Here is a 20,572-nt window from a genome sequence, read left to right on the forward strand (position 1 = left end):
AAAGTAGAATCATGACTCGGTACAAAGAGAAGCTAGCGAAAGAGTACAAATAAAACATTGATGGATCAAACTTGGGCTTTAGGAGAGTTAAAATTGTGTCACACCTTTTATAAATGGGTCTCAATGGGATTACAATTGGGCATAAATCCAACTGGTGAGAGGGGTAGGTCAAACGGGGAGCACCAAAAGAGATTAGGGTTGCGCTGCCGTCAGCCCTCACCTTTTTTGTCACCGGAGCAGGCATCGGTCGGAAACCCTTTGACAAGAATATTTCCGAGAACTCACAGAAGAGTCTAGAGTGATCTGGTTGACGCGCAGCGAGGGGAATGGAGACCAGAACCGATGACGAGAACCAGAGAGGAGAGGCTTCAATGGAGACCAAGAGAGGACCAGTTTCGTTGGATCTGAGCAAGACGGGTAGATCTGCGTCAAAGTCGGAATTTGGAGCACAGCTGGTTATGGAGGGTTCTCTTGGTTTCATGTTCGACAGAGAATGGATGGGCCGAGTTTGAAGCGAGGTAGGTTCCATCAGAAAGCTCCTCTCTCCTCTCGTCGATGAGAATAAACCGCCGTCGAACATAGATATACATGTGATGGGATGAAGCGATTGAGAAAGTGGCCAAGAACAAGGTGAAACAAAGAGCTTTGGGAAGCAGAGTACAGTAGAGAGACAAGATTCCCGACGCCGGCAAGCAAAGGCTTTGCCGGCGCCGGAGAGGGTGGTGTGTTGAGGGGTCTCGATAGTCAGGATAGAGAGAGAAACTTTTTAATGAGCTTCAACAAAAGGGATTCAAGAGATGACCTTTTCTGCTGAGACTGAGGATTGTTACCATATATATGTTCATGGCATTGATGGTATGTACCTAAAATTAATAGAAAATGTCTTTGTGTAGCTCACGCTTGTTGTAGGATGCATGACTTTTCATAAAATATGAACGATATTTCATAGGGTAAGATTATAGTCAACTCTCAACATGTCCTACATTTCCATGAAACCAGTGTGTCCGACCAAGATGATATTTTGTCTAGTAAAACTTTGGTGCAATACATTACGAAATCTGAAAATTCACGGTGCTAAGCTCCACAAGAACCTATGCAGGCCAAATACTTGCGTGGAAAACCTAATATCACCAAACTCATTTGTGTTTTGGTCGCTGGTTTACCGGTCTCTGGTTGAATCTTAGAACATGGCTTCTGATCGAAATGTTTAAAATGGTTATTTATGTTATTCTTGGGATTAATTAGTTTTGGAGAAACTTTTCATTTACCTAAAATTAGCCTTGATTAATCAATCCGGCTTGGATTCTGATAAATTCAATCAACTTTATGTGGATTGATTGATTACTGAGTGAAGGATTGATTCTGAACATAATTACATGCATGCTATAAATAAATATTGAACTGATGAAGACCATCTAGATAAGCCATATATATGGTGTGAATTATGGATGATTAGTAATGAAATTTAAGTCCCACTCCACAATAGCATTTAGCTTTAGCAGTACCTCTTATGAAATTAAACAACGTAAATAAACCAAATTTTACCAAACAACTATGTGTAACAAAAATAAGTAATTTATTATACAACAAAGGTATCAGAATATGAGACATAATAATGTAGTTTAGAGGAGAACTATGTGACTATATATATATCTGACAAAACCACCTCAAGACTGATTTATAACCTAAGTCTAAATTTGCAGCTACTACTTTGAATCTTAATAACATTATTTGTTGCCAAGCTATCAACAAATACACCACATCGGACCAAAAACCTCACCTCGAAGAACTTTAACTTCCCAAATTTAACCCGAACCGGTTGATTAACTCTAATTCTCAATGGTATGTTCCCGGTTCTTTGTTGTTGCTCTTCTAATGTTGTCCTTAAACCCAATGCATTCTGAGTTTGGCCAGTCATTTCTACGTATATCACTGTCGTATTTTCATGGCCTTGGTAAAATTTGGGCAACGACCCTATAAAAAAAAATCACAAAATTTCAGTTTAAGTTAAAATCTATAAGAAGATCCGAGTTTCATTTGGTATGCTGTAAACCAACTATAATCAAACAAGAAAACCAACTAACATAATAAACTCGTTTAGTTTTTGAGATGTTCAATCCGGATTAACCAATATAATCCGACTCTAACCAAAATATTTAGTTCAGGAAAAGAAACCGAAATAAACCAGTTTGAACTGAGATTTTGAAGCCTTAACCTTTAGAAACCAAAAGAAAACAAACCGGAGTAAACCGAAATTGACGTACCATTGCTTAGTTGATGTTCCAAGTACCACACAGTAATCTTGCTCCCATCTTCATAGTAAATCCCAATCTTCTCATTCGGATTCTTAGCGGTTATAGTCACGTTAAAAGCCGTAGTCAAACTCGAGTCTTGGTTAAGTGCAAAACGCGTGAGTTGTAACCGGTCAATAGAGTAATCCGGTAGCTTCGGTTTAAAGACAAGGTAGAGTATACCAATCGTCGCGCCTACAACAACAACAAGTAGCAAGAGAAAGCAAAACGTGTAGCAAAAGCATCTACAACAACAGCTTCTTGATCCTCTCTTCTTTGGAGGAGGCAAAGGCACGAACCGTTGTGGTCCTTGGTTCAAAGGGTCTTTGGAAGGGTCTCCTTGTTCTGATCGTGATGAACCACGAGGAACCAAAGGAGCCGTTGGACGTGCGGTTGGGGCTTCTGGGTCGTGGTCCGGATAGATTTTTTGGTGCTGAGACATTCTTGATGACACCAAAGAAGAAGAAGCTTCGTTTGTTGATCTTATTTAGTTTAGGGGTTAGGGAAATGAATATAAGGAGGAGGTTTGGGTTTTGAAAGTCAATAAGGAAGAACTTTTCAAAGGGGGAGAGACTTATCTATCTATTTATATGAGTAAGGTTTTGATTTTGTTTATATTGAGATATTATGAAAAACGAGAAGACTCGTTTCCATACAACATGTCACACCTGTAATGTGAATTTGCGTGTGTGTTGAGGCAGCGGTCTTTTATGGAAATTGAAATTGATGTGAATCCATCAAATAAATAAAAAAATCTTAGTAGGTGAACTTGTATACGTAATTCATGTATGTGAACTTGTGTAATATAGATGGAAAACAATATAATGACTTTTAAGAAAACAAATCATACGTCATCAAACAATGAAAAAAATTTAGTCACTATAGATATTGTTCCTTTTCAAATGATTCTTTTGTTTTTCCTAATCTCTTTTGCTCTTTTATGTCTTTTTGTTGTTTTGTTAGTATCTTAAAAAAAAAAAAAAAAAAATTGGTTTTAATGTTAAGCTGTTCTTTCATCTATACAGTTTCTACTCAATATCATCTTTATATTCTCGAAATATGTTTTTATAGATAATATAATTTTCTTAGTTGTATCTTAGTCTACAAAACAAAATTACACATCTACGTTTGATCAAATAGTTTTTAAAGTTAGTGCTTTTGATAATTAGATCGGATACCTTGATTCTGATTTCTGAGTATGTTGTAAAGTCAAGATATCAATTTTTGTTGACCTAATCTCCCTTGACTAATGCAGCAGTGTTCTCATGTATTCCGTCACGGTTCTTTTTATTTATTTATTTTCTTAACATGCCACTAGATTTTCTTCCGAACAATTATTATTTATTTTTTTGATTAAATTTCAAAATTCATTGATAAAGATTTGTTGATAATGGAGACTAAAAAAAAAAAATCTTGTGATAGAGAAAGGAATCCATCTTATTGATTTTTATTTTTTTCTTGACAGGTCTAAATCAGAATATTTCAAAATTTCTGGAAGACTATTCTTCTGTTCGTCATATTAAAAACTATTTTCAATTGGTCCTTTTTGCGTATTTGAAAGGTTGTTCGTATATTTCGTTGGATGTTTAACCTCGCTTAAAAGTTTGGAATGTTGAGATAAGCTTGAAAAATAAGCAATCCTAATGTAATTAGGAAAAACAGAGAGAATAGAAAGTTATCATTTTGAGTAAAAGGGAAACTATCCTATAATGAAAAAAAAGAAAACTATTTGAGACCTAGGCATATAAATTAAGATGTCGAGATATGACATTCAATATGAGAAGAGAGTTTAAGAGACTGAGAGGGGGATATTGAACTTGAATTTTAAAAGATTTTGTAGTATTTTATATTTTGGAATTTTGAAAGATTTGTATGAGTTTTTAGAAGATTTGATTAGTTTTAGAGTTTTTATATTTAAAAAGAAAGAAAATGAAACATGATTCTGTGAGATTTTATCATAGACTTTGGATGATTTTATAATATTTCACAGCAAAAATAAGGAGAATTTGACTCCAATCTTTTCAACACACATAACTTGCAGATGTTTATATATTTGAGTTGGGAGCCAAATACCATCCAATTAAAATTGTGCTTTTTTCATTTGTTTTGAAGCTCGGGTGCAATGAGAAAAAAGGGGGCCCACCCAGATCAGAGGGATCGTTCTCTGACTTAAGATCCCTTATGTCCATCTGCGACTTGTTCGACCTCCAACACACAGGGAACTTTTTCTCTTGGAGAGGGAAAAGACACTCACATATTGTCAGGTGCAGGCTGGACAGGGCCATGGCAAACAGCGAATGGACTATTGCCTACCCGTCAGGAAGATGTGAATATCTTCGCTTTGAAGGCTCTGATCACCGTCCTCTGGTATCTTCTTTCGACCCTATACGCAAAAGAAGAAAGGGTATCTTTCGGTATGACAGAAGATTAAGACACATACCAGAAGTTAAAAAAAACTTATTTGTGAAGCTTGGAATGCCTGCCCTGATGCGGTAGTGGACAAACGCCTTCAACTGTGCAGAACCACAATCATAACCTGGACAAAAGAACAACAAGAAAACAGTCAACAGACTATAACTGATCTCAGGGAACAACTAGAAAAGGCTATGACATCAGACTCGCGCCCTCAAGATCTGCTAGACGAGTTGAACAAAAAGCTAGCGGGGGCTTACCAAAAAGAGGAGGAGTTTTGGAAGCAACACAGCCGCCAACTCTGGTTAGCTTTAGGAGACAAGAACTCTGGCTTCTTTCACGCTGCAACAAAAAGTCGAAAGGCAATCAACAATATATCAGTTCTTGAATCAGAGCAGGGAGACGCAATATATGAAGAACAGGAGATTGTTGACACTATCTCCTCATACTATCAAGAGCTGTTTACCTCGACAACAAGAACCAAGTCCACAACAGTAAAGGAAGCTTTAACTCCGTGCATTACAGAAGCAATGAATGAAGAGCTAATGAAATTACCTTCCCCAGCTGAAGTCAAGAATGCTTGCTTTGACATTCATCCGGATAAAGCTCCAGGACCCAATGGTTTCTCAGCAAGTTTTTATCAGACTAACTAGGATACCCTGAGTGAAAAGGTTACAACAGAAATTCAAGAATTCTTTAACTCTGGCTCCCTCCCTGCACATTCAAACCACACTCATGTTCGCCTAATCCCAAAGATTACTAGTCCAAAAAGAGTGGCTGACTACCGTCCAATAGCACTGTGCTCAATCTTCTATAAAATCATTGCGAAAATCATCTCAAATCGAATGCAACCCATTCTACAGTCATGCATATCTCAGAACCAATCCGCTTTTGTTCCTGGTAGAGCTATCACGGATAATGTCCTCATCACGCATGAAGCTCTCCATTACCTAAAACAATCCATGGCACAAGAAAGAGTGTACATGGCAGTCAAAACTGACATGAGCAAAGCTTATGATAGATTAGAATGGAGTTTTATTGAAGAAGTGCTTACCAGAATGGGTTTTCACCCTCAATGGACAAATATACTCATGCAGTGTATCACCACAGTGTCCTACTCCTACCTTCTCAATGGCCAGGCCAGAGGAATAGTGAGACCAAGTCGAGGCATCAGACAAGGCGACCCCTTATCTCCATACATCTTTATTCTCTGCAGTGAAGTACTATCAGGCTTATGCAATAAAGGTCAGGATAATGGTAAACTACCTGGGATACAGGTAGCAAAAGGGAGCCCACGTGTAAATCATTTCCTCTTCGCAGATGACACTATGTTTTTCTGCAAATCAGATAAAACTAGTGTCAGTCAATTAAAGGAGATCTTACATAAGTATGAAGCAGCCTCAGGCCAAAAGATAAATCAAGATAAGTCTTCCATTACTTTCTCGAGCAAAACCAAAAATGATATCAAAGAACGAGTTAAACAAGAACTTGGCATCAACAAAACTAGAGGACAAGGAAAGTACCTCGGGCTACCAGAGTTATTTGGGAGAAAGAAAAAGGACCTATTCACCATGATTGTAGACAGGATAAAACAACGAGCTCTCAGCTGGTCCTCCAAATTCCTCTCATCTGCAGGAAAACTGACTCTGCTTAAGTCAGTCCTTGGAGCTATGCCCTCCTACACTATGTCATGTTTTAAACTCCCAACTTCCCTCTGTAGTCGTATCCAATCCGCCTTAACACGCTTCTGGTGGGATGAGAAACCTGACAAGAGGAAGATGTGCTGGATTGCTTGGGACAAGATGACTAAATCTTTCAAAGACGGTGGTTTGGGCTTCAGAGACTTACAGTGCTTTAATGATGCGTTGTTAGCTAAGATCAGCTGGCGGATATTGACTCAACCCTCCTGTCTCATGGCAAAAGTTTTAACAGGCAAATATTGTAAAAACTCATCTTTCTTAGAGAGTACTGTCCCAAACTACGCATCACACGGATGGAGAAGCATTTGCATAGGTCGAGAATTACTAAAGACGAACCTGGGAAAGCTAATAGGAACCGGTGAAGCAACACAGATATGGGGAACCCCTTGGCTCTCTCTAGACCAGCCCTTCGCCCCCCTCGGACCCCCTCAGAGAGAGGACCAACAGCTGCGAGTTGCAGATTTACTTCTTCCACCATCAAAAGAATGGAATATCCCCTTGATTAAAAGAATCCTCCCCTTTTACGAAGAGAACATCCTCAATCTGAAACCAAGTAAAAAAGGTGGACCGGACTCTTGGGCATGGCTCCCAAACTCCGATGGAATATACTCTGCCAAATCAGGTTACTACGAAGCCCTACAACAGAAAAACCATAATCAGAATCCACCACCAGTATCTGTACCTCAAAACACCGAAAATCAGTTTGAATGGAGGAAGGAGATCTGGAACCTTAAATGCTCACCAAAGTTAAAACTTCTTCTCTGGAAAGCCTCACAAAACGCCCTCCCTGTAGGACAAAACTTACAAACCAGACAAATCACTTCTACCTCCGCCTGCTAACACTGCGGAAGACCGGAAACTGAAACACATCTATTCTTTCACTGTCCGTTTGCTGTGAATGTGTGGAAACATGTACCCTTTAAAGATCAATTTAACTCTGATCTAGCCCTCTCGTTCAAAACAGGGCTTAGCGCAACATCAAAGTTCCTATGTCTCCCTCCAACGGGAGTAGCAAATGGTCCCCTGGCACCCTTGATCATTTGGACCCTATGGACAGCCCGAAACCGTTTGCTCATTGAGAAGATCCAAATCCAACCTGCTGAAATTATCTCCCTAGCCATCGTACGAGCGAAAGAATGGCAGGAAGCCCAACAAACCCAAGCCAATCTGAGATCAGCTCACCCCGGATCTCTGATCTCTAGACAGCGACCGAATCAAACTCTTGAGAACCCGGTTACCTGTTTCACGCATGCAGCCTGGCAGATCAATGGGAATACGGGATGTGGTTGGGTCTTCAAAGACCATGCGGGCGATATCATCCTCCAGGGTGAAGCTACGGCAACCCACATCCGATCACCGTTGATGGCCGAAGCACTAGCAACTCTCATGGCTTTGGGAGTTGCCACTGAATCGGGTTTCAACAAGATCTCTTTTGCTTCAGACTCGCAGATGCTAGTCCAAGCACTCAATCGGAAAACCTCTCCAAAGGAACTCCGCGGGCTTCTATATGATTCCCACTCTCTCTCGGATCGCTTCGATCTATGTAACTTCTCTTACATATCTAGAATCGATAATTCCCAAGCGGATGCATTGGCAAAACATGCCCTAAGAGGCCTTTGTAATTGCAACTAATTATTTTAATTAAGTAATGTGTTTGAAAAAAAAAAAAAAAAAGAAGACTACTAATATCTTTGAAATAATTACTAGTTTAAAAAAATATATTTTCTCTCACTAATTATTTGTGGACGAAAATTACTAACTAATTTTAAAAAATTGTAAACCAATTAGAATTTAAAAATTAAGATTTCATATCTAAGTATATAATATGATTATTTTTAATAACTATATTTGAAAGATTTTGTTCAGATTTTAAATTATGATTCTCCTATTATATTCCTTGTATTTCATTTACAAATTGTTTTGAATTATCATATAATACATATGATTAATACATATTAGATTTTTTTCAGCATATGTTGTAATTTGAATTTTTTTAAATGAAGATATATTACTCAATCTATGAAAAAAAAAATGTGTGTTTAATGTTCCACATATATAAACTTATAATTATTTAAAGATGAAATTTAAATATTAGACTAATAAAATCTTTAAAATAATTATTAGTTTAGTGAAATTACTTGCTCTCACTAATTAGTTATGGACAAAAATTACTAATTAATTTTTAAAAAATTGTAAACCAATCAGAATTAAAAAACTAAGATTTTATATTTAAGTATACAATATGATTATTTTTAATAACTATATTTGAAAGTTTTTGTTAAGATTTAAAATTATGATTCTCCTATTATCTTTCTTTTATTTCATTTACAAATTATTTTGAATTATTATTTTATATCTAGGTATACAATATGATTATTTTAATAACTATATTTGGAAGATTTTTTTAAGATTTTAAATTATTATTCTCCTATTATCTTTCTTTTATTTTATTTACAAATTGTTTTAAATTATCATATAATACATATGATTAATAGATATGGAAAAAATATTTGTGTATACTGTGATTTGATTCATTTAAAATGAAGATATATTATTCAATCTATGAAGAATAAAATGTGTATTTAATGTTCCACAACGACGGGTTGGTAAAACTAAATTTATGTGATTGATAAATAATAAATTTTATTTGCTCATAATTACAATATTATAATTACTACTTTAATATTTCAAAAAATAACGATGCAAATACAACTAACAATAATTAAAACTGCAATAAACAGTAGACAAATTAAAATACTATAACATTTTAAAATAATTAGAATCTAAAAAGATATGTGTAGATTTACCAAACAGTTACAATATTAAAAATAAATGCTCTCTCAAACAAAATAACTTTTTAAAAGAAATACATATAATTTTTATTATTATTATTACAATAATTTTTATTATTATATTTTAACTTTAGGAAAAAATGTTGACACCGTTGTAAAGCACGGAACGTCTCATAGTTTGTATTCATGCTTTTTGTTTTTTTAAAGAATAAATTTTTGATTTTAGTGTTAAGCTGTTCTTTCATCTTTTACCGTTCCTACTCTAGTATATGCTATTTTATAGGAAAAAATTTTAAAAATCCCTATTTATTTTTTATTTGGAAGTTTAATACCTCATATTAATTTATTAGAATAAAAATGTTGGACAAAAACTACATAATCCCCTTTTTAATAAAAGGGAAGTACACGACTTAAGTTTTGTAGACTTTATAAAAAATATAAATGGTTACAAATGCATACTAATAGGTTATATATAAGATATATATTAACCATGTACTCTTTATAAGATAACTCTTTATATATAGATAATAAATAATAAATTCATAAATCGTGGAGTATATAGATAATAAATAATAAATCCATAAATCGTGGAGCAAATATATCATGAAGATCACAACATAGTTATTTCAAATGATCTTCTTTTTAATAAAAGAAAAGTACATAACATAGTTTATATTATTTATATTATAATATAAAATAAAGAGAAATACACAATATAGTTTATATTATAGTGATTAAATTATATTATTTAATTTAAAATTATAATCGCGGAGTTATTTCAAATGATCTCCTTTTTAATAAAAAGAAGTACACAACATAGTTTTTGTAGACTTTATATTTTTAATTAATTATAAATTATTACAAATAGGTTATAGATAGATTATAGATTAATTCATATATATTAATGGCTACACCTAAATATTGGGTGCAACCTTAATTAGAGATAGAGAATTTGTTACTAATGCCCTTTCTTTGATACCCCTTTTTAATAATACCCCCTTTGATAATCATTTTTAATTATACCCTTCCATTATTTTTTAAAGACATTTTTGCCCTTGTTTTATAATTATACCTTCCTTCGCCGTCGACCTTCTTCGTCTTCGTCTTCGTCTTCGTCTCTTCTTCTCCGGAGACATCTCTCCTTCTCCGGTCGGATCTCTCCTCCGCCGTTATCATTGTTTCTCCCATCGTCTTCGTCTTCGTCTCTTCTTCTCCCATCGTATTGAGCAATTGAATTTTTAGGTCTTATAAAGCAAATCTCTCCTCCGCCGTTATAAATTGAAATTTTTTAGGTCTTTTTCTCCCATCGTGTAAGCTTGTTTCTGTATTTTTGTTTTGATTTCAATTTCAATTTTGTGTTAGCTATTAGATTGTTGTTTCGATTTCAAATTTGATGTCAGAATTTTTTTAGGTCTTAACACTTGCTCTTTTAGATCTGTTCGTGATAATAATGTCCTTTATTAGATCTTTGGACATCTACTGTTATTCTTTGATATAGTTGTTTGGATCTCTCTTCTTTTAATGTAGTTTTATTGGTTTGTTTTCTCAGGTTTTGTTTGGGTGTACAAATGATTGAATTGTATTCAGTATGTGGTTTGTGGAAGTTGAACAACAACATTCATTGGGAATTTGAGATTGATAATGAAAGGGGAGCTTCTTTGATTAACATTGATGAGAATACTAGATTTAGTGAGTTGGTAAAAATTCTATTAGAAGATTTTGACATTGATATTCAGGCACAATGTTTAAAGCTAAGTTATTCATTGCCTGCTAAGTCTTCTACTATAGGTAGTATTCCTATCTTTATTAGAAATGACAGGCAGCTTGAAGCTTTTAAACTCAAATATGCACAAAGTGGAGGAGTTCTTCATCTATGTGTTACTGTTGAGGATTTTTGTGAGATTGTAGAGCAGGTATTTTTAGTAAACTCATTCTCTTGTTCTTTCTAATATTGTTTTAGAAAAGTAACTGATTTGAGTAATGTTTCTTTATCAGGGTCAACCTAGATCTACTCCTTTTATTGAGAGTGTTACTGCTGTTACTCAGGTAACTTTCTACTTTAGAATTTTAAAATATTTATTGCTTACAAAACCTTATAAAATTCTTTGAAAACACTTGTAAAACGTTTTAAATACTTTACAAATCCTTTCAGGATCAAACAAGCTCAAATCTGTTAGTTGGGAATGTTATTAATGTTTATACTCATACTCAGGTAATTTACAATGGTATAAATGTTTTTATTGTCTTTTCAACCCGTTTTAAAAACCTTTGAAAACAGTTGTAAACCTTATTAAAAACTGTAAACCTTATTAAATCCTCTGAAATCACTTGTAAAATCTTTTTAAAAAACCATTGATTTGTACTTTCAGGGTCAACCAATACCAAATCCATATGTCGAGAGTGATCCTCCTGCTGCTTCTTCAAGTCAATATACTGGCACTTCTGATGATTTTACTGCTACTCATACTCAGGTAACTTACATTTAAACACTTTAAAAACCCTTTTGAAAACGGTTGTAAACCTTATTAAATCCTTTGAAATAACTTGTAAAACCTTTTAAATAACTTGTAAAACCTTTTAAATAACCATTGATTTGTACTTTCAGGGTCAACCAATACCAAATCCATATGTCGAGGGTGTTCCTCGTTTTTATTGTTCTCCTGTTGCTTCTTCAAGTCAATATACTGGCAATTCTGATGATTTTACTTCTACTCATACTAAGGTAACTTACATTTAAACACTTTAAAAAACCTTTTGAAAACGGTTGTAAACCTTATTAAATCCTTTGAAATAACTTGTAAAACCTTATAAATAACTTGTAAATCCTTTTAAATAACCATTGATTTGTACTTTCAGGGTCAACCAATACCAAATCCATATGTCGAGGGTGTTCCTCGTTTTTATTGTTCTCCTGTTGCTTCTTCAAGTCAATATACTGGCAATTCTGATGATTTTACTTCTACTCATACTAAGGTAACTTACATTTAAACACTTTAAAAAACCTTTTGAAAACGGTTGTAAACCTTATTAAATCCTTTGAAATAACTTGTAAAACCTTATAAATAACTTGTAAATCCTTTTAAATAACTTGTAAAACCTTTTAAAAAACCATTTATTTGTACTTTCAGGATCAACCAATACCAAATTCATATGTCGAGGGTGTTCCTCGTAACATGACAACCTCTGTTGGGTATCCATCTTGTTCTTCACACTCAACTGGTCTAATCGATGTTGATTCACTGTTTTGTGGAAAGTTATTCAAAGACAAAACAGAAATGAGAAGTCAGATGCGGATGTATGCAGTCAAGCACAGTTTTGAGTTTCATACTTTTAAGTCAGACAACAAGAGGTATGTTCTTAAATGTATTGATGAAAAATGTAGTTGGAGGCTACTTGCAACTAAGGCTAAAGCATCAGATAGCTTTGTTGTTCGAAAGTATAGTAGTCAGCACAGCTGTGACTCTGCTTTAAGGAATGTTAATCATCGCCAAGCAACTGCAAGGACTTTGGCTGGTTTGGTTAGTAACCATTTTGCAGGAGGAAAGCTTCCTCTCAGACCCAAACAGCTCATGGAAATTTTTAGGAATGACCATGGAGTTGGTGTCTCGTACTCAAAAGCATGGAGAGCTCAAGAACATGCATCAGAACTTGCTAGGGGTATACCTGCTGATAGTTATGAGGTTTTACCGAGTTGGTTTCACATGATAGAAAAGAAGAATCCAGGTACTATCACTTACATCAAAGCTGATTCTGATAATAAGTTTAGATATGGTTTTCTGGCTTTTGGTGCATCAATTAGAGGCTTTAAGTTGATGAGAAAAGTTATTTCTATTGATGGCGCCCATTTGAAATCAAAATATAAGGGAACTTTGCTTGCTGCATCAGCTCAGGATGGTAATTTTCAGTTGTATCCTATTGCTTTTGCTGTTGTTGATTCTGAGAATGATGCATCATGGGATTGGTTTTTGCGGTGTTTGAAGACTATTATTCCTGATGAAGAGGATCTAGTTTTTGTGTCTGATCGGGCTTCTTCAATTGCAACTGCGCTATCAGTAAATTATGTACATGCTCATCATGGGATCTGCACTTTCCACTTGCAAAAGAACCTGGAAACACGATTTAGAGCTTCTGCTTCTCTTCTTCCAGTTGTTCATGATGCTTCAAGAGCTTACACTCAGTATGATTTTGATTATTTGTTCACTCAAATTTCCAATGGTGATCCGGTTCTTGGAGAATATCTTTGGCAAGCTGATATTAGGAAATGGTCACGTGCATATTCTCCTTCTAACCGGTACAACATTATGACATCTAATTGTGCCGAGTCCTTTAACTCCAGGTTAAAAGAGACTCGTGAGTATCCAATTGTCTGCCTGTTTGATACAATCAGGTCTATTTTGACTACGTGGTTTAATGAACGACGTGAGGAGAGCTGTCGACATCCATATGCTGTTACTACAAAAGTTGGGAATAAGATGAATGAATCTTATAATAATACTACCCGCTGGCTTGAAGTTAGTCAAGTAAATGAAAATATCTTCGAGGTTAAAGCAGCTTTAAAGACATATATGGTGAATTTGGACACAAGGAAATGCACATGCTGTATGTTTGATATTGACAAATTCCCTTGTGCACATGGAATTGCTGCTGCAAAACATGTCAATCTCAATGAAAACACGTTTGTTGATGATTATCATTCCACTGAAAGGTTATAACTCTCTTCTTTAATAACGTCTTTAAAAGGTTGCTAAAGTAACGGATCCGACAGGGTTTTTACAATGTTTTAAAAGGTTTTAAAAGGTTTTATAAGTTATTTAAAAGGTTTATAAACAGTTTAAAAAAGGTTTTACAAGGTTTTTCAAAGGTTTATCAAAGTTATATTAGTCTTATCTTCCTCTTTTTTATTTTACAGATGGCGTTTAGCATATTCAGAGAGCATTCACCCAGTAGGTGATATGCAGTATTGGGAGATTCCAGAGAGTGTTAGTTCTTCTATTCGGCCACCTTCTACTCGTATACCTAGTGGCAGGCGAAAGAAAAAGAGAATAGCTAGTTCATGGGAGTATGGAAAGGCTAAGACAAATTCAAAACAATACAAATGCAGTAGGTGCGGTCAGTGTGGACACAACAAATCTAGTTGTGTTGCAGCTATCTAACTCTCTCTCTCTCTTTAATTCAACTTGAATTTGTTCTTTTTAATAAAATACTTTCAGTCTGTGGTGTTGTAAACTCCATTTTCTCAAAACAACTTGTAATGCCTTTTAAAATAGCAAGTCGTACTGTTTTAAAATCATTTACAAACAACTTGTAAAATATTTTAAAACATGTTAAAAACCATACATACTCTTGTAAATCTCTACACCGATTAAAAACCATATATATACCTTTTAAAACAACTTGTAAAACCTTTTAAAACATGTTAAAACCCCTTTAAAACATGTTAAAAACCATATATACTCTTGTAAAACCCTACAACGATTAAAATCCATATATATATATATACTCTTGTAAAAATCAAGTCGCCACACTCTCTCTCTCTTCCCCTTCCCCTTCCCCTTCCCCTTCCTCTTACACTTCTTCATCTCTCTCTCTCTTCTCTCTCACTGCAAAAACCCTAAATTTCTTATGATTTCACCATCTTCAGTCTCCTTCACTGCTTCGTAATCAAACACCAAGCAAAACACTCCAACGATTTTAGATGATTTGAACAGATAGAGAAGATTTCAAATTTTGATTTCGAATCGCTTAAGTTTTTTTTGTGGAAGAAGATTGAAGGGGTAATATGCGAAGAGTCACTTGGAAACAGCGAAGGCGTAAGTTTTGAAGGGGTAAGATTTTAATGGATAAGATTTCGAAGGGTTAATTTATTGAAGGGGTATTAAGCGAAGCGTCGCTTTGGTTCGGTTTTAATTAAGCGTTGAATGGGTACTTTTTGTAAACCAAAGCGACGCTTCGCCTATTATATATACTTTTTGTCTCACGATAACTCCTCAATCATCTCTCAGATTTAAAAAATCAAACCTTTGTCTCCTAAATCATTCTCGAAAACTCTATTTACATTCTTCCTCTAATCCGTCTGAAATGGCCCGTCGTCATGCTTCAAGCCTTATAAAGACTGATCTGAGATGTCTGAACAGGGATCTTTCGCCAAACATCACAGCAGGTAAACACATGCATCTTCAGAGTAGATTTGTGTTACTGTTAAGGATAAAAGAGATTGAGTGTTTGCCTTTTTTTTAGTAACTGTTGATGACGACATTTTCCGTTGTGAGGCTACTCTAATCGGACCGGTGAATACTCCTTATGAAGGGGGAGTGTTTAAACTTAAGGTTACTTTTCCACCTGATTACCCAAGAAGTCCCCCCAAGGTATCTATTTTTGATTATACTCCTTTTTATTTTAGCAAGCATGATTATTAGGACTCCTTTTTTGCAGCAACTCAATAGTTTTTTAATTAAAATTTCTTGATAATGCAGGTTATTTTCATCACAAGAATTTGCCACCCAAATGTATCAGATAATGGAGGCATTTACCTAAAAGTGTTGAGGCGCGACTCTTGGACTCCCATGTCCATTGTTAAGCTTTTCAAGGAATTAGTGGAGAAGTTGATTGAACCAGAGGTCAATGATGAGGGACAGACCATTGAATATCTTGCCAACCTCTACAAATCTGATAGGAGAAGGTTTGAAGCTATGGCTAGAGAGATGACTAATAAATATGCTGGGAGAGGAAACTGAAATAGTTCATATCTATTTTTAAGAACTATTGAATAATTTATCTTGTTTTTGTTCTTTTTAATAAAACATTTCAGTCTCTGCTCTTGTAAATACTATTTTAATAAATATTTTATTCAGAGTTTACTGTTTTAATATTAGAAACAACTTGTAAAGCTTTTAAAAAAGCAAACCAAATTGATATATATCATTATAAACCATTTGTAAAACCTTTTAAAATTTCTAAAAAAAGATATAATCTTAAAGGTTTAAAGGGTTTAAAAGGTTATAAAACCATCTAAAAGGTTTTAAAAGGTTTTTAACACTTTTAAAGCTCTCTTAAAACCTTTTAAAACCTTTTATAACAACTATTTTTTTAAAATATACTTGCAAACTAAACATTGAAATACTATTCTATTCAATATTCTTCTTGATGTGATCACGTTTATATAACAGCAATAATTTTTAAATGGTTTTTAAAAGATGTTAAAAAAGTTTTCAAAAACTTCTAAAACCTCTTTTTAAAAGATTATACAAGGTTTAAAACTCGTTTTAAAAGGTTTTAAACCCTCAAAAAGGTTTTTCATCTTTTAAAGCTCTCTTGAAACCTTTTAAACCCTTAAAACTTAAAAGAATATTAACCCGTTTTAGAAAATTTAACCTTTTAAAAGGTTTTAAAACCCTTTTAAAAGGTTTTTAAAAACAGTTTTTAAGTAATAACCTCGTATATTAGGCAAGTTTGAACAAACTACTCATGTTTAATTAAACTGTTTATAGGATTAAAACCATTTAAAAAGTTTTACAAGCGAAAAAAATAACATAACATTAAAAAGACAATTTTAAAAAATCTACTTGCAAACTAAACATTGAAATACTATGCCATTATTCTTCTTGATGCGACCAGCAAGATGCCAAATTCCTTAACCTACGTATTTGTCCTTGTACTCCTGCAAAAGAAAACAAAAATATAAGTTAATATTAAATAACTGTAAAATGTGCATAAAATCCAACAAAAGTCGAGGTTCACTGACCTTTAATTTTGTAAACATTTTGGTACCAAGGTATCTCATTTGTGGAGTAACATCTTTAGGAATTTTGTCAGGATGAAGAAGTAATATTGCCTTCCTTGTTACTTTTTTTACATCTTCTTTAGTAATCAAATCCATGGCATAGACTTTTTCCCACTTATTCCCTTGCCAAAGATACTACAATGTAGAACATCCAAATTTAATTAATGTTTAACACCTATGATAACAAGTATATGATTTTTTCAAACTTACGTTATCAATTGACGAAAGCATAGTTCTGATGTCCTCGGTCTTCGTCCAAGAAGTTATTACTTCCTCGATTTGTTTTATTTCTTCGTAACTTAAATTGTTCTCCTGCGTAGTAGGTGTTTGCACTAATACAAACAAAAGAAACAAAATATTATATGTCATTTTTCAACAGGGCAAATCATTTATAATAAAGACTTCAACAACTTACAACTGCCCATTTCCTGGCTGGTGTGATATTGTTGTTGGCTTGGGTCTTCTTGTTGAGTGGGAGCTTCTTGTTGGCTTTGGTCTTCTTGTTGAGTGGGAGCTTCTTCTTGGCTTGGCCCTTCATCAGTATCTGAAATATTAATACACTCTTCGTCATCTGATATAATAGTGTACGCTTCTTCTTGGCTTGAGTATACATTATCAGCACTGTTAGGCTTCTCATCCTGCATAAATAATGATATTTTTTTTTAACCATATGTAATTATTTTCAAATATGTTTTTACAAGGTATTTAAAATTTGTCGATCATATTCAAGTAACACATACCTTATCATTATTCATATCCTCTTCTTGTGGATCATTTTCATTAGTATCCTGGGTTTTTTCTTCAGGAATAACACTTGGGTCCCCTCTCAAGTCAGTTTGTTTCTCATGTTGATTATCTTCTTTAGATACCTAGAAATGTTGTAAATTTTGTTTAATACATTTAAAACACTAGCAAAACCTTTGAAAACGTTTATATGATTTTGTTAAAAGCTCTTTAAAATACTTTTTAAAATGATTTTAAAAGGAATTAAGTTTTTATTTCACTTACAAATTCACTTTGAGAAGCTGGTACATCCTCTTCTTCAAAATCGGGGGCAGAGGCTCGTACTTCCTCTTCTTGAAATGAAGTGGCAGAGGCTTGTACTTCCTCTTCTTGGAAAGCAGTTGCAGAGGCTGGTACTTCCTCTTCTTGGAAAGCAGTTGCAGAGGCTGGTACTTCCTCTTCTTGGAAAGCAGTTGCAGAAGCTGGTACTTCCTCTTCTTCAAATGCAGTTGTAGAGGCTGGTACTTCCTCTTCTTGAAATGCAGTTGCCGAGGCTGGTACTTCTTCTTGAAATGCCCTTGATTCCCACTGTGGTGTTGAAGCAGCAGTAGTGATCCCCACATGATTCTCCAGTCTCACTAATCTTTTGTGAGTAAGTTGACATGTTTTTAAAATCATGTCAATTTTCTCACTAAAAGATATTCTTTTTTTTTTGTTAGTTTGATTCAAGAATGGCCCTGCAGCTTCTCTCACACGCTTTTTTTTTATTTTTTTCTCCTTTTTCATCTTGAATAAATCCTTGAATCCATTCCTCCTTAGTCATCCTATAGCCTTGGATTACAAGTTTAACAACTTCGTCGAAATCCTTGTCTTCATCATTCGGTGGCATAACCAAATGGCTATATTCATCGGGATCACCGACAATTGTTTTCACTTCAAACTGCAAAGATAAATTGATTCATATTATATCTCAAAAATCTTATACAGATATTTAAAACCTTTTAAAACTCTTTTATAACTCTAGAAATCCTTTGTAAATCCGTTGTAAAGTCTTGTAACCAGTTTAAAACACATTGTAAATCTAAATTACATTACTAACATTTTTTAAAAAAGGTTTTACAATGTGTTTTAAAACTGTTGGAAAACAAAAAAAAAAAATAGTTCTAGAGAAGTAATGGTACCTTGCAAGACTCGAAAACAAATTTTATTTCATTGAATCTTGGGGATGATGTCTTTTGCCATTGCAAGATCAGTGGGAGATGTTGATTTTGGCTTGAAATGCTTTCCCTAACACCAAAATGTTCCCCTAGCTGTCGAACTGAAGATAACAACCAGATTTGGATTGCAAATGGAAAGCCAGCCATTCCATACTGTTTCTTTGCCAACGTTCCCACAGTCATTTGTTTCACATCACTCACTAATGATTCGTAAGCAATTTCACCCCAAGGATACTTACAGAAATTCTCAAAACTACTGGCTCTCAGCAAATTCTTTAAGGGAATTTGAACTACTGGATTTTGAGCTATCAATATCCCCTCCACTAGTATCAAAGCACCTAATCTAATTCTTTCCTCAGATTTCATGTCTTTCCCTTTAACTCTCAAAGTATCAAGAAGACGTTTGCAGGTCATTTTATCATTCATCCACAAATCTTTTTTCGATGTAACAGTACCTGATGGAACAGTGCCTACGGGAAGGCCTGTTGTAATGACGAATTCCCTTAGCGAAAATCGCATAGGTTGATCATCAAATGCAAACCAGAGCTCGTTTTTCGCAGACAAAATCCTCCTCTGTAGTAAGTGGTGGACCAGTTGACTCGAGAACTTGATATTTTTCCGATTAACAAATTCTATAATTGGACCCAAGAAAGACTTCTCTAACTGCTGGAACTCTTTTATTTTTAATGCATTCTTTACACTCGCCAAAACAGCTTGCTCTGAAGAATATTTAGTAACTCTTTCTAATGTATCTCCCTCTGTGCCTGGCGTGATTAATCTTTTTGGAAAGCACAGTTTCTTCGCGGAATCTTCAAAATTACTCATATCGCAAAACCTGTCAACATTGTTTACAGAGAACATATTCAAGGCATGCACCCAATATCCCTTATAAATCCTATTTTAAAACCAATTTAAAACTTTTTAAAGACATTGATAAATTTACAACCTTCGTATTCCGAGTTCACCAAAACATCATAAAATTTCATATTGAAATAGAAATTGAAGTCAAAATTAAATTCCAAACCAAACTTACAAAAGGGAGAAGAAGAGACGACGAATTCGAATAGAGGACTGAGAGGAAAAACGAGGAAGAAGAAGAGTCCGTAATTCGACAAAGAGAAATTGCAATTTGAAGTCCTCGCGTACCCAATCAGCCGACTTCTACTTTCAATCCGACAATTTCGTGACTGCAATCCGACGAAATCGAGAACCCAATTTTAAGCAAATACAGATTTGAGTGAATTTCGCGCATTCAACCTCCCAGACGGAAAACTGTACTTTTTGAAAGAGAAACCCTAGTTTTTACTGACAAATGATAAGGGGGGGGGGGAGTGGAGGTTATATTTTACTATTTGGGCCTAGGCCTAGGGCTTTCACCCTTATTATACAAAAACATTGTAAAATCATTTAAAATATAGTATTAAAACCATTTAAAAGTTTTTACAAGCGTTTTAAAAGGTTAAAAGGGGTTTTTTCTGGGTATTTCAATGATTTTAAAGGATTTAAAAGTGTTTTAAAACGTATTTTAAAAGGATTAAAAGGGATTTTTTGGGTATTTCAATGATTTTAAAGGATTTACAAGTGTTTTAAAACGTATTTTAAAAGGATTAAAAGGGATTTTTTTGGGTATTTCAATAAATTTTATAGGATTTACAAG

The 20,572-nt window shown here is 34.4% G+C and overlaps 3 protein-coding genes and 1 pseudogene across 4 annotated transcripts; 2 read left to right on the forward strand and 2 right to left on the reverse strand.

Moving 5' to 3' along the window:
• Positions 1 to 1,557: 1,557 nt before the first annotated feature.
• Positions 1,558 to 3,039, reverse strand: LOC104787274 (NDR1/HIN1-like protein 6). The gene is made up of 2 exons (XM_010512814.3): positions 2,265 to 3,039; positions 1,558 to 1,974 (listed from the first exon to the last, which is right to left on the reverse strand). The coding sequence occupies exons 1-2, from the start codon at positions 2,731 to 2,733 to the stop codon at positions 1,679 to 1,681; spliced, it is 765 nt and encodes a 254-aa protein (XP_010511116.1). The 5' UTR covers positions 2,734 to 3,039; the 3' UTR covers positions 1,558 to 1,678.
• Positions 3,040 to 4,241: 1,202 nt separating this feature from the next.
• Positions 4,242 to 8,123, reverse strand: LOC147944539 (uncharacterized). 2 transcript variants are annotated; one of them, XR_015557611.1, is made up of 8 exons: positions 7,146 to 7,990; positions 6,740 to 7,039; positions 6,552 to 6,609; positions 6,227 to 6,467; positions 5,758 to 6,039; positions 5,259 to 5,653; positions 4,964 to 5,045; positions 4,242 to 4,827 (listed from the first exon to the last, which is right to left on the reverse strand). XR_015557611.1 is itself a non-coding variant. In XM_087450955.1 (8 exons), the coding sequence occupies exons 6-8, from the start codon at positions 5,293 to 5,295 to the stop codon at positions 4,646 to 4,648; spliced, it is 390 nt and encodes a 129-aa protein (XP_087307081.1). In that variant the 5' UTR covers positions 5,296 to 5,653; positions 5,758 to 6,039; positions 6,227 to 6,467; positions 6,552 to 6,609; positions 6,740 to 7,039; positions 7,146 to 8,123; the 3' UTR covers positions 4,242 to 4,645. The 2 variants fall into 2 exon arrangements, 1 of the variants encoding a protein (XP_087307081.1); XM_087450955.1 differs by having other exon boundaries at positions 5,170 to 5,653; positions 7,146 to 8,123.
• Positions 8,124 to 10,758: 2,635 nt separating this feature from the next.
• On the forward strand, positions 10,759 to 14,348 carry LOC147944540 (uncharacterized). The gene is made up of 5 exons (XM_087512630.1): positions 10,759 to 11,108; positions 11,191 to 11,241; positions 11,348 to 11,407; positions 12,324 to 13,900; positions 14,105 to 14,348. Exons 1-5 carry the CDS (start codon positions 10,764 to 10,766, stop codon positions 14,346 to 14,348), a joined length of 2,277 nt encoding a protein of 758 aa, XP_087368756.1. The 5' UTR covers positions 10,759 to 10,763.
• A 925-nt stretch (positions 14,349 to 15,273) lies between these two features.
• LOC104772619 (ubiquitin-conjugating enzyme E2 4 pseudogene) lies at positions 15,274 to 15,929 on the forward strand (annotated as a pseudogene).
• Positions 15,930 to 20,572: the final 4,643 nt, after the last annotated feature.

Source organism: Camelina sativa, chromosome 5 (genome assembly GCF_030686135.1).
Source record: "Camelina sativa cultivar CO46 ecotype springtype chromosome 5, ASM3068613v1".
NCBI lineage: Eukaryota > Viridiplantae > Streptophyta > Magnoliopsida > Brassicales > Brassicaceae > Camelina > Camelina sativa.

What these genes read in the sequence shown, in the direction of transcription:
- LOC104787274 (XM_010512814.3), bottom strand. Translation starts at nt 2,733, where the DNA reads ATGTCTCAGCACCAAAAAATCTATCCGGACCACGACCCAGAAGCCCCA. An exon ending in GGAACATCAACTAAGCAATG is followed by an intron (nt 1,975 to 2,264) that starts GTACGTCAATTT and finishes TTTTTTTTATAG; the next exon opens with GGTCGTTGCCCAAATTTTAC.
- LOC147944539 (XM_087450955.1), bottom strand. Translation starts at nt 5,295, where the DNA reads ATGTCAAAGCAAGCATTCTTGACTTCAGCTGGGGAAGGTAATTTCATT. An exon ending in ACTTGGTTCTTGTTGTCGAG is followed by an intron (nt 5,046 to 5,169) that starts GTAAACAGCTCT and finishes TTTTTGTTGCAG; the next exon opens with CGTGAAAGAAGCCAGAGTTC. An exon ending in CAAAACTCCTCCTCTTTTTG is followed by an intron (nt 4,828 to 4,963) that starts GTAAGCCCCCGC and finishes TCTTTTGTCCAG; the next exon opens with GTTATGATTGTGGTTCTGCA.
- LOC147944540 (XM_087512630.1), top strand. Translation starts at nt 10,764, where the DNA reads ATGATTGAATTGTATTCAGTATGTGGTTTGTGGAAGTTGAACAACAAC. An exon ending in GTGTTACTGCTGTTACTCAG is followed by an intron (nt 11,242 to 11,347) that starts GTAACTTTCTAC and finishes AAATCCTTTCAG; the next exon opens with GATCAAACAAGCTCAAATCT. An exon ending in ATGTTTATACTCATACTCAG is followed by an intron (nt 11,408 to 12,323) that starts GTAATTTACAAT and finishes TTGTACTTTCAG; the next exon opens with GATCAACCAATACCAAATTC.